Here is an 11275-nt window from a genome sequence, read left to right on the forward strand (position 1 = left end):
CACAGATCCCACAAAGAATTCGAAAACAAATCCAATTTTGATAAACTCCCATATCTACTGGGTAAAATTCCACAGTGTGCCATCACAGCAGCAAGATTTGTGACCTGTTGCCACAAAGAAAGGGCAACCAGTGAAGAACAAACACCATTGTAAATACAACCCATATTTATGTTTATTTATTTTACAACCGTGTGTGCTTTAACCATTTGTACATTGTTACAACACTGTATATAATATAATATGACATTGTAATGTCTTTATTGTTTTGAAACTTCTGTATGCGTAATGTTTACTGTAATTTTTGTATTGTTTAATCTTCACTTTTGTATATTACTACTCACTTCTTTGCAATGTTAACACATGTTTCCCATGCCAATAAAACCCCTTGAATTGAATTGAATTGAGAGAGAGAGAGAGGGAGGAGAGGAGGAGGCAGATAATTAGGTTAGGATTAGTAATCTCATACTTCATCAAATGGCATGGTAAGACAATCACACATGAGTGACGGAGAAGTCTAGATAAAAATATAAAAATAGGTATGATACACAGAGAAAAAGAGAGATGACGACGGAGGAGAGACGAGGAGAAGAGCGACGAAACAGGAGAAGGGCGGAAGTGGTGAGAGAGAGAGAGAAGAACAGACGAAGGAGGAGATCGAAGGAAGGAGGACGGAGAGAGAGAAGAAACAAGAGAGATGTTAGGGAGAAAGAGAGAGAGACGCGAGGGAGAGAGAGACGGGAGTTGAGGAAGAGAAGAGAGAGGAGTGAAAAAAGGGAGAGAGAAAGGAGGAGAACGAAGAAGAGAGGAGGGAGGAGAGGGGGGAAGTGAGCAGGAGAGGGAAAGGGAGAGAGAACCAGAGAGAGAGAGAGAGAGGAGGGAGTGACGAGCAGAGAGATCGGAGGCGAGAGCGAGGAGGAGACAGGAGGACGATGAGAGAGGAGAGAGAGAGAGGGGGGAAGAGTCGGAGAGAGGAGGGGAGACGGGAGACGACAGAAAGAGAGGAGAGAGGGGGAGAGCGCAGAAGTATGAAGCGGTCAGGGTCGCTGGCTGAGAAGGTGGTGAGAGAGGTGCCAGCAGGAACACCCTCCTCAAAGCGGATGGATTTGGGGTTGGCGGGGAAGAAGGGCGGTTCGTTGATGTCTACCACAGAGATGGTGACCCCGGATGTGGACTGGAGGGACGACTGGATCCCACTGGCCAGCGGGGCCTGGTTATTGACCACCACCGTCAGCATGAATGCCCTGTTCTGCTCAAAGTCCACCGGCTGGAGAGGGGGAGAGAGAGGAGGGAGGAGAGGAGGAGGCAGATAATTAGGTTAGGATTAGTAATCTCATACTCCATCAAATGGCATGGTAAGAGCAATCACACATGAGTGACAGAAGAAGTCTAGATAAAAATATAAAAATAGGTATGATACAAAAAGAAGATGAGAGAGAGAGAGAGAGAGAGAGATAATAAGAGAACACTAAGAAGGGGTGTAGTCAAATAAAATGAGAAAAAGAAACAAACCCTACACCAGGCCTGGGAAAAGGCCGGCCCGGGGGCCATATGCGGCCCGCTCATATGCGGCCCGCTCAGATCACATAAAGAATTTGCAATAGTAAAGTTTTGAAAAACGTATTTGTTATTCAAATTAAAAGCCCAATGAATACTTGTCTTTGTGTAATGATTTAATTCCCACTGCTGGTGGGGCATTTATTTTGAAGGCACGTATAAATAACAACTGCACGTATAAATAACAACTGCACGAGGACCGGCAGTGACTGACAGGCTGACAAACACGTCACAGTTACAAATAGTAGCTAGCTAGAAATTGTGCAAAAATTTGTTTTTCAAAGAAAAGGAAAGTGGACAATGAATGTAGGGTGTTCCAGCAAGAGTGGTAATCGAAATAATTTTTATTGAATATCAGGGAAAGCTTAGTGTGCAAAGAGAGCATCGCTGTCTTGAAAGACTCCAACTTGTCCCGACACTTCCAGACGAAGCATGCAGAGAAATATAGGGATATGTCCTCTGAGCAGAGGGCAAGTTCATCGAAAGAGTTGCTTTCTCAGTTGCAAAAGCAGCAAGGACTTCTCACAAAACTGCATTCAGCAAATGACGGAATTGAGAGAGCTAGCTATGTAATGTTACTGTCCCACAAAATTGCTAAACATAGCAAGCCATTAGCTGAGGGCAAATTCATTAAAGAATGTTTAAATGACTCTGCAGCAATACTTTGCCCTGACAAGAAAGAGCTGTTCGAAAATGTTTCCCTGTCAAGAGGACATCGCAGAGAATATGGAACAACAGTTGAAAGACAAGGTAAAGGATTTCACCTATTTCTCCTTGGCCCTGGATGAGAGCAGTGATGCACGTGACACGGCGCAGTTGTTGATATTCCTACAAGGCATAACCCCAGATTTTGAAATTACAGAGGAGCTTGCTTCAGTGCAGTCAATGAAGAGCAAAACCACAGAGAAAGATTTATTGGAGGAGGTTAATAAGTGTGTGGCAAAGCTGGGACTGAGTTTTGAAARGTTTTCCAGTGTGACCACTGATGGGTGCCCAAACTTGACAGGAAAAAACTTTGGCCTTTTGAAAAGGATACAARATCAAGTAGCTGAACTGAACCCAGATCAGAAAATAATTTCCCTACATTGCATTATTCATCAGTAGGTGCTCTGTAAATGTGTTCTGAAAATGAGCCATGTTGTGGATACAGTCACTAAAGTGGTAATATTCATAAGAGCAAAATGTTTAAACCACAGGCAGTTTGTCTCACTGTTGGAAGAGACAGTCGGGTCATGCAGATCTCCCCTACCACACAAACGTGAGAGTTTGGGGAAGGTGCTTACAGGGGTGTGGGACCTGAAGTCAGAGATTGCTGAGTTTTTGAAAATTAAAGGAAAATGTGGATTTCCCTCAACTGCAAGATAAAGAATGGTTGGCTGATTTTTGCCTTCACCGTGGACATCATGGCCCTCATGAATGAACTGAATTACAAACTACAAGGGAAGGCCTTTTGCACATCAGATGAACAGCCTTGTCAAAGCCTTCAAGGGAAAATKACTCCTCCTGACCCGACAAGTAGAAGCCAACAACCTCACCCACCTTCCRACACTACTAGTCTGTTCCCTWTCAGATGACCAGCGGGAGCAGTATACATCGCTGCTGTGTGCTTTGAAYGGTGAGTTTTCTCATCGTTTTGAGGATTTCAAAGTGTTGGAAAATGACACGCTGTTGGGTTTCCTCTCCTTTCAACTTCAATGTGGATAACACTCCCACTGACCTGCAACTTGAGCAACTTTAGTCTGATGTCTGATGCAGTGATTGGAGAACTATTTAAAACAATGTCACTGACGAGGTTCTATGCATCTCTCGATGAACAAAACTTCCCAAAGATTAGGAGTCATGTTCAGAAGAAGTTTGTACTGTTTGGGTCAACCTATGTATGTGAACAGACATTTTCAGTGATGAAATATACCAAGTCAAGGCACAGATCATCTCTTACCGACTCTCACCTCTCAGCAATCCTGCTCATAGCGACGTCAGAAACTATACAAGACTTCATTGCTCTAGTCAATGCCCATCAGAGACTTCACTCCTCACACTGATTGAGTAGTTTACATGTAATGTTGAGCTCTCTCTCGTTGTGTTTTTTTGCATACCCGTTAACAAGAGTTATGTCCGTGGTGCTGAATGTACAGTGTACTTTTCCCTCCGTGTAGTTCATTGCATGTTTAATAATGAAAATACCTACCAAAAGGAGAACATGGATCTTGTTTATTTCTGTGCATGTTAAAAAAGTAAAATGCGTAGCATTTCTGGATGTGATTTACAGTAGATATATCTGTCAACACAGTCATACACATGATGTATAATCCTATAATATGATTCTGGCCCGCGATGGCAAAAATATATTATAATGTGGCCCACCATGGAAAATAATTGCCCAGGCCTGCCCTACACTATGGTTAGAAGAAATAGATGGGAGAGAAATAACAAGAGAGAGATCAAACTCTGATATCAGATCAAACAGTGATATCTAACCCCCCCATTCCCAGAACACTTAAACATTCTCCTCCAGTTCCTCCGTCCCTCTATCCTCCACCTGCAGCCCTTGAGAGAGAGAGAGCAGAGCTGAGCCCTATTGACAATAAAGGAAGTAATGAACAGCCCTGGTGCTGAGCAGCGCTAGCTCTGCGCTAGCTAGGATGAATTGGAACAGCGTTATCGCTAAACTTAGAGGGACCTCTGCACCCCTACCTGTAATTACCCTGCTAACACTGAGTGAGTTAGGCAGTTCTTAAACAATTCATGGACCGGCTGCCGTTGGGGCTGGCGCTCCCTGTTAAATTCACCCTGGGTAGACTCCCCTCACCGCGTGTGTGTGTATGTGTGCGTGAGTGGGTATGTGTGTGTGTGTGTGTGTGTGTGTGTGTGTGTGTGTGCGTACGTGCGCATATGTGTGTTGGCTATCTCCAGCTACCTACAAGGCGGTCTGCCGTGTGAGCCTAAAACGAAGTGACAGCTCTGGGCTGGCTTAATGACAACAGCACAATTAGATTCAGGTAACCTCCAGAAACACACACAACAAATATGTTAGGTATTGCATGCTGCTGGCTGGCTCTGAGTACAGTTAGCTATCCAGTTGATGATTAGCACCCGGAGGCTGGTGTCTGCTGTGTTTGGTGGTGACAGTAATGATTTGGAGCACATCTGTGTGTTGCTTCGCCTTAGTGTTAGTGTTAACGGACGCGGCGGGTGGGCGATGATATAAAAGCATTCATAATAAAGCAGCCAGAGTGACGAGGGGATTGGATCTGACAGATGCCATGGTGGTGTGTGCGTGCGTGCCTGCGTGTGCGTGTACTGATAATGAGAAGAGGAGGCTGGTGTTGATGTGCCCTTTCCTTCTGTGTGTTTGTGTGTGTGTATGTGTATGTGTATGTGTATATGTATGTGTATGTGTATGTGTAGTGTATGTGTATATGTGTATATGTGTGTGTGTGTGTGTGTGTGTGTGTGTGTGTGTGTGTGTGTGTGTGTGTGTGTGTGTGTGTGTTGTGTGTGTGTGTGTGTGTGTGTGTGTGTGTGTGTGTGTGTGTGTGTGTGTGTGTGTGTGTGTGTGTGTGGGTAGTGTGTGTGTGTGTGTGTGTGTGTGTGTGTGTGTGTGTGTGTGTGTGTGTGTGTGGTTGGGTGTGTGTTGTGTGTGTGTGTGTGTGTGTGTGTGTGTGTGTGTGTGTGTGTGTGTGTGTGTGTGGAGTGAACCAGTGATGTACTGGGGCCCTATCAGAAGGCTGAACGTGCTTGGAGCTCTTTGATCCATAGCCAGTGGTGCAGTGCTCCCCCTCCACCTCCCCTTCCCTCTTTTCTTTTTGTCCTCTCTGACTGCTCTTCATCCTCTCTCTATCGAACTGCTTCCCTCTACTCCTCCCTTCCCCTTTCTTCCTTCTCCATCCTCCTCCTCTCACCTACCCTTCCTCCAATCCTCTTCGCCAGCTCTCTTATCCTCCCCTTCTCATTTCCTTTCCTCTCTCTGGCATGTAGTCACCCCTGTCATTTCCTGTGTTCATCACACACTTCAATTTACATATCCTAATGACTTAAAGATGAATGTGTGTGTGGATGCGTGTGGATGTTTGTGTGCGTAAGTACACGCGCATGTGTGTGCAAGTTTGTTTGTATGTGTTTGTGTGATGCCTCTGTTTTAATCCAGGATTTAAAATGTATGCTTATTGGTTCCCTAGACAGTTCTCTAATTGTGCAGGTTAAGACCTCAGTCCATGTTTATAGAGCAGCCATGGTCCCAGGTGGGCCGTCTCAGTAAACTTGTGCGAGATGTCAGTGTGTTCTGCTGATGTGACTCTACTAGCAGCCAGAGAGACCTCCTCGGTAAATACATACTACATCAATTCAAATGTGTCTCTGTGATGTTTCCCTGCTACCTACGCGTTGCAGTTTTTCTGATGTGAAACCGATTAGAGTCGGTAGCCATTCCGGCTTCGGTGCCCAGAGAGACTCAAAGCCTATTCCACAGACAGTGGAATAGGCAGAGGAAAACCACTGGCGGGCAGAGTAGTAGTGGGSAGTAGTGGGTGAAACCATTCACTTCAGAAAAAGGTGTGATATAAATAAAGTTTCCTTTCATTATGTGTTGTCGAATTCATCAAAAGATTTGAGGCCGGCCTCCCGGGTGGCGCAGTGGTCTAAGGCACTGCATCGCAGTGCTAGCTGTGCCACCAGAGACTCTGGGTTCGAGCACAGGCTCTGTTGCAGCCGGCCGCGACCGGGAGGTCCATGGGGCAACGCACAATTGGCCTAGCGTTGTTAGGGAGGGTTTGGCCGGTAGGGATATCCTTGTCTCATCGCGCACTAGCGACTCCTGTGGCGGGCCGGGCGCAGTGTACGCTGACCAGGTCGCTAGGTGTACGGTGTTTCCTCCGACACATTGGTGCGGCTGGCTTCTGGGTTGGATGCGCACTGTGATAAGAAGCAGTGCGGCTTGGTTGGGTTGTGTTTCGGAGGACGCATGGCTCTCAACCTTCGTCTCTCCCGAGCCCGTACGGGAGTTGTAGCGATGAGACAAGACAGTAACTACTAACAATTGGATATCACGAAATTGGGGAGAAAAAGGGTGTAAAAAAAAATAGATACAGTGGGGAGAACAAGTATTTGATACACTGCCGATTTTGCAGGTTTTCCTACTTACAAAGCATGTAGAGGTCTGTAATTTTTTATCATAGGTACACTTACTATACAAAGACTCTCATTGTCTCTAGTCAATGCCCATCAGAGACTTCACTCCTCAACACTGATTGAGTAGTTTACATGTATGTGAGAGCTCTCTCTTCGTTGTGTTTTTTTGCATACCCGTTACAAAGAGTTATGTCCGTGGTGCTGAATGTACAGTGTACTTTCCTCCGTGTAGTTCATTGCATGTTTAATAATGAAAATACCTACCAAAAGGAGACATGGATCTTGTTTATTTCTGTGCATGTTAAAAAAGTAAAATGCGTAGCATTCTGGATGTGATTTACAGTAGATATATCTGTCACACAGTCATACACATGATATAATCTATAATATGATTCTGGCCGCGATGCAAAAATATTTATAATGTGGCCACCATGGAAAATATATTGCCGGCCTGCCCTACACTATGGTTAGAAGAAATAGATGGGAGAAAATAACAAGAGAGAGATCAAACTCTGATATCAGATCAAACAGTGATATCTAACCCCCATTCCCAGAACACTTAAACATTCTCCTCCAGTTCTCCGTCCCTCTATCCTCCACCTGCAGCCCTTGAGAGAAGAGAGAGCAGAGCTGAGCCTATTGACAATAAGGAAGTAATGAACAGCCCTGGTGCTGAGCAGCGTAGCTCTGCGCTAGCTAGGATGAATTGGAACAGCGTTATCGCTAAACTTAGAGGGACCTCTGCACCTACCGTCTTACCTGCTTACTCTAACACTGAGTGAGTTAGGCAGTTCTTAAACAATTCATGGACGGCTGCCGTTGGGCTGGCGCTCCCTGTTAAATTCACCCTGGGAGACTCCCTCACCGCGTGTGTGTGTATGTGTGCGTGAGTGGGTATGTGTGTGTGTGTGTGTGGTGTGTGTGTGTGTGTGTGCGACGTGTGCGCTATTGTGTGTGGTATCTCCACTACCTACAAGGCGGTCTGCCGTGTGAGCCTAAAACGAAGTGACAGCTCTGGGCTGGCTTAATGACAACAGCACAATTAGATTCAGGTAACCCCAGAAACACACACAACAATATGTTAGTATTGCATGCTGCTGGCTGGTCTCTGAGTACAGTTAGCTATCCAGTTGATGATTAGCACCCGGAGGCTGGTGTCTGCTGTGTTTTGGTGGTGACAGTAATGATTTGGAGCACATCTGTGTGTTGCTTCGCCTTAGTGTTAGTGTTAACGGACGCGGCGGTGGGCGATGATATAAAAGCATTCATAAATAAGCAGCCAGAGTGACGAGGGGATTGGATCTGACAGATGCCATGGTGGTGTGTGCGTGCGTGCCTGCGTGTGCGTGTACTGATAATGAGAAGAGGAGGCTGGTGTTGATGTGCCTCCTTCTGTGTGTTTGTGTGTGTGTATGTGTATTGTATGTGTATTGTTGTGTATGTGTTATGTGTATGTGTATGTGTATATGTGTTGTGTTTGTGTTGTGTGTGTGTGTGTGTTGTGTGTGTGTGTGTGGTGTGTGTGTGTGTGTGTGTTTTGTGTGTGTGTGTGGGTGTTGTGTGTGTGTGTGTGTGTGTGTGTGTGTTGTGTGTGTGTGTGTGTGTGGTGTGTGTTGTGTGTGGTGTGTGTGTGTGGTGTGTGTGTGTGTGTGGTGGTGTGTGTGTGTGTGTGTGTGTGTGTGTGTGTGGAGTGACCAGTGATGTACTGGGGCCTATCAGAAGGCTGAACGTGCTTGGAGCTCTTTGATCCATAGCAGTGGTGCAGTGCTCCCCCTCCACTCCCCTTCTCTTTTCTTTTTGTCCTCTCTGACTGCTCTTCATCCTCTCTCATCGAACTGCTTCCCCTCTACTCCTCCCTTCCCCTTTCTTCCTTCTCATCCTCCTCCTCTCACCTACCTTCCTCCAATCCTCTCGCCAGCTCTCTTATCTCCCTTCTCATTTCCTTTCCTCCTCTCTGGCATGTAGTCACCTGTCATTTCCTGTGTTCATCACACACTTCAATTTACATATCCTAATGACTTAAAGATGAATGTGTGTGTGGATGCGTGTGGATGTTTGTGTGCGTAAGTACCGCGCTGTTGTGTGCAAGTTGTTTGTATGTGTTTGTGTGATCTCTGTTTTAATCCAGGATTTAAAATGTATGCTTTTGGTTCCCTAGCCAGTTCTCTAATTGTGCAGGTTAAGACCTCAGTCCATGTTTATAGAGCAGCCATGGTCCCAGGTGGGCCGTCTCAGTAAACTTGTGCGAGATGTCAGTGTGTTCTGCTGATGTGACTCTACTAGCAGCCAGGAGACCTCCTCGGTAATACATACTACATCAATTCAAATGTGTCTCTGTGATGTTTCCCTGCTACCTACGCGTTGCAGTTTTTCTGATGTGAAACCGATTAGAGTCGGTAGCCATTCCGGCTTCGGTGCCCAGAGAGACTCAAAGCCTATTCACAGACAGTGGAATGGCAGAGGAAACCACTGGCGGGCAGAGTAGTAGTGCGGAGTAGTGGTGAAACCATTCACTTCAGAAAAAGGTGTGATATAAATAAAGTTTCCTTTCATTATGTGTTGTCGAATTCATCAAAAGATTTGAGGCCGGCCTCCGGGTGGCGCAGTGGTCTAAGGCACTGCATCGCAGTGCTAGCTGTGCACCAGAGACTCTGGGTTCGAGCACAGGCTCTGTTGCAGCCGGCCGGCGACCGGGAGGTCCATGGGGCAACGCACAATTGCCTAGCGTTGTTGGGAGGGTTTGGCGGTAGGGATATCTTGCTCATCGCGCACTAGCGACTCCTGTGGCGGGCCGGGCAGTGTACGCTGACCAGGTCGCTAGGTGTACGGTGTTTCCTCCGACACATTGGTGCGGCTGGCTTCTGGGTTGGATGCGCACTGTGATAAGAAGCAGTGCGGCTTGGTTGGGTTGTGTTTCGGAGGACGCATGGCTCTCAACCTTCGTCTCTCCCGAGCCGTACGGGAGTTGTAGCGATGAGACAAGACAGTAACTACTAACAATTGGATATCACAAATTGGGGAGAAAAAGGGTGTAAAAAAAATAGATACAGTGGGGGAAGAACAAGATTTGATACACTGCCGATTTTGCAGGTTTTCCTACTATCAAAAGCATGTAGAGTCTGTAATTTTTTATCATAGGTACACTTCAACCTGTGAGAGACGGAATCTAAAACAAAAATCCAGAAAATCACATTGTATGATTTTTAAGTAATTAATTGCATCTTTATTTCCATAATAAGTATTTGACCTCACCTACCACCAGTACGAATTCAACGGCTCACTCACAGACCTGTTCGTTACTTTCTTTTAAGAAGCCTCCTGTTCTCTCACTCATTCTGTATTAACTGCACCTGTTTTGAACTCGTTACCTGTATAAAAGACACTTGTCCACTACCACTCAATCACACAGACCCAACCTCTCCACAATGGCCAAGACCATCAGAGCTGTGTAAGGACATCATGTGGGATAAAATTAGTAGACCTGCAAAAGGCTTGGGATGGGCACAGGAACAATAGGCACGACCAAAGCTTCGTGAGAAGGAAACAACTCGTTGGCGCAATTATTACATAGAAAATGGAAGAAAGTTCAAGATGACGGTCATCACCCTCGGTCTGAGGGCTCCATGCCAAGATCTCACCTCGTGGGGCCATCAATGTTCATGAGGAATGGTGAGGGGATAACAGCCCTCAGATACACGGCATGGACCTGGTCCATGAACCTGAAGAGAGCCTGGGACCACAGTCCTCAAAGAAAACCATTAGTAACACAACTACGCGCGTCATAAGGATTAAAATCCCTGCAACGCACGCCAGTCCCCCTGTCAAGCCAGCGTATGTCCAGGCCCATCTGAAGTTTAGCCAAATGACCATCTGGATGATTCCAGAGTGAGGATGGGAGAAAGTTCATTTGGTCTAATGACACACAATAGAGCGTTTTTTGGTCTAAAACTCCACTCACCGTGTTTGGAGAAGAGGAGGATGAATACAACCCCAAGAACACCATCCCAACCGTGAAGCATGGAGGGTGGAAACAATCATCATACTTTGGGGATGCCTTTTCTGCAAAGGGACAGGACACTCGCAACGCTGTAGTGAGGGGAGAGATGGATGAGAGTGTGCCCCCAATGTATTCGCGATGATCTTGGCCAACACAACTCCTTTCAACCTCAGTAAGAGCATTGGAAAGATGGGTCGTGGATGGGTCTTCGCGCATGACAACGATTCCGAAACACACAGCCAGGGCAATTCTAAGCGAGTTGGCTCCGTAGAAGCATCTCAAGGTCCTGGAGTCGCAGGCCAGTCTCCAGACCTGAACCCAATAGAAAGGGATCTTGAAGGGAGCTTGAAAGTCCGTTATTGGCCAGCGACAGCCCCTCGAAAACCTGAAGGATCTGGAGAAGTGTTAGTAGCTTGGAGGAAGTGGGCCGATCCTGCTGGCATCATTGATGTGCAAAACCTGGTCAACAAGAACTACAGTAACAGTTCTCTGTCATTGGCAAAACAAAGGTTTCTGTACCAAATATTAAGTTTCTGCTTTTCTGATTATCAAATACTTATGTCATCAATAAAATGCAAATGAATTACTTAAAAATCA

The 11275-nt window shown here is 46.1% G+C and overlaps 1 protein-coding gene across 1 annotated transcript in view; it reads right to left on the reverse strand.

The window, feature by feature from the left end:
• The window catches only part of LOC111976870 (cadherin-4-like), a 614552-nt gene that overhangs the window by 50492 nt on the left and 552785 nt on the right, over positions 1–11275 (reverse strand). The window contains exon 11 of the mRNA XM_070447844.1: positions 1020–1264. Coding sequence (XP_070303945.1) covers positions 1020–1264 — 245 coding nt within the window. The remainder of the gene's footprint in view (positions 1–1019; positions 1265–11275) is intronic.

This window comes from Salvelinus sp. IW2-2015, linkage group LG17, assembly GCF_002910315.2.
Source record: "Salvelinus sp. IW2-2015 linkage group LG17, ASM291031v2, whole genome shotgun sequence".
In the NCBI taxonomy this organism is placed as follows: Eukaryota; Metazoa; Chordata; class Actinopteri; order Salmoniformes; family Salmonidae; genus Salvelinus; species Salvelinus sp. IW2-2015.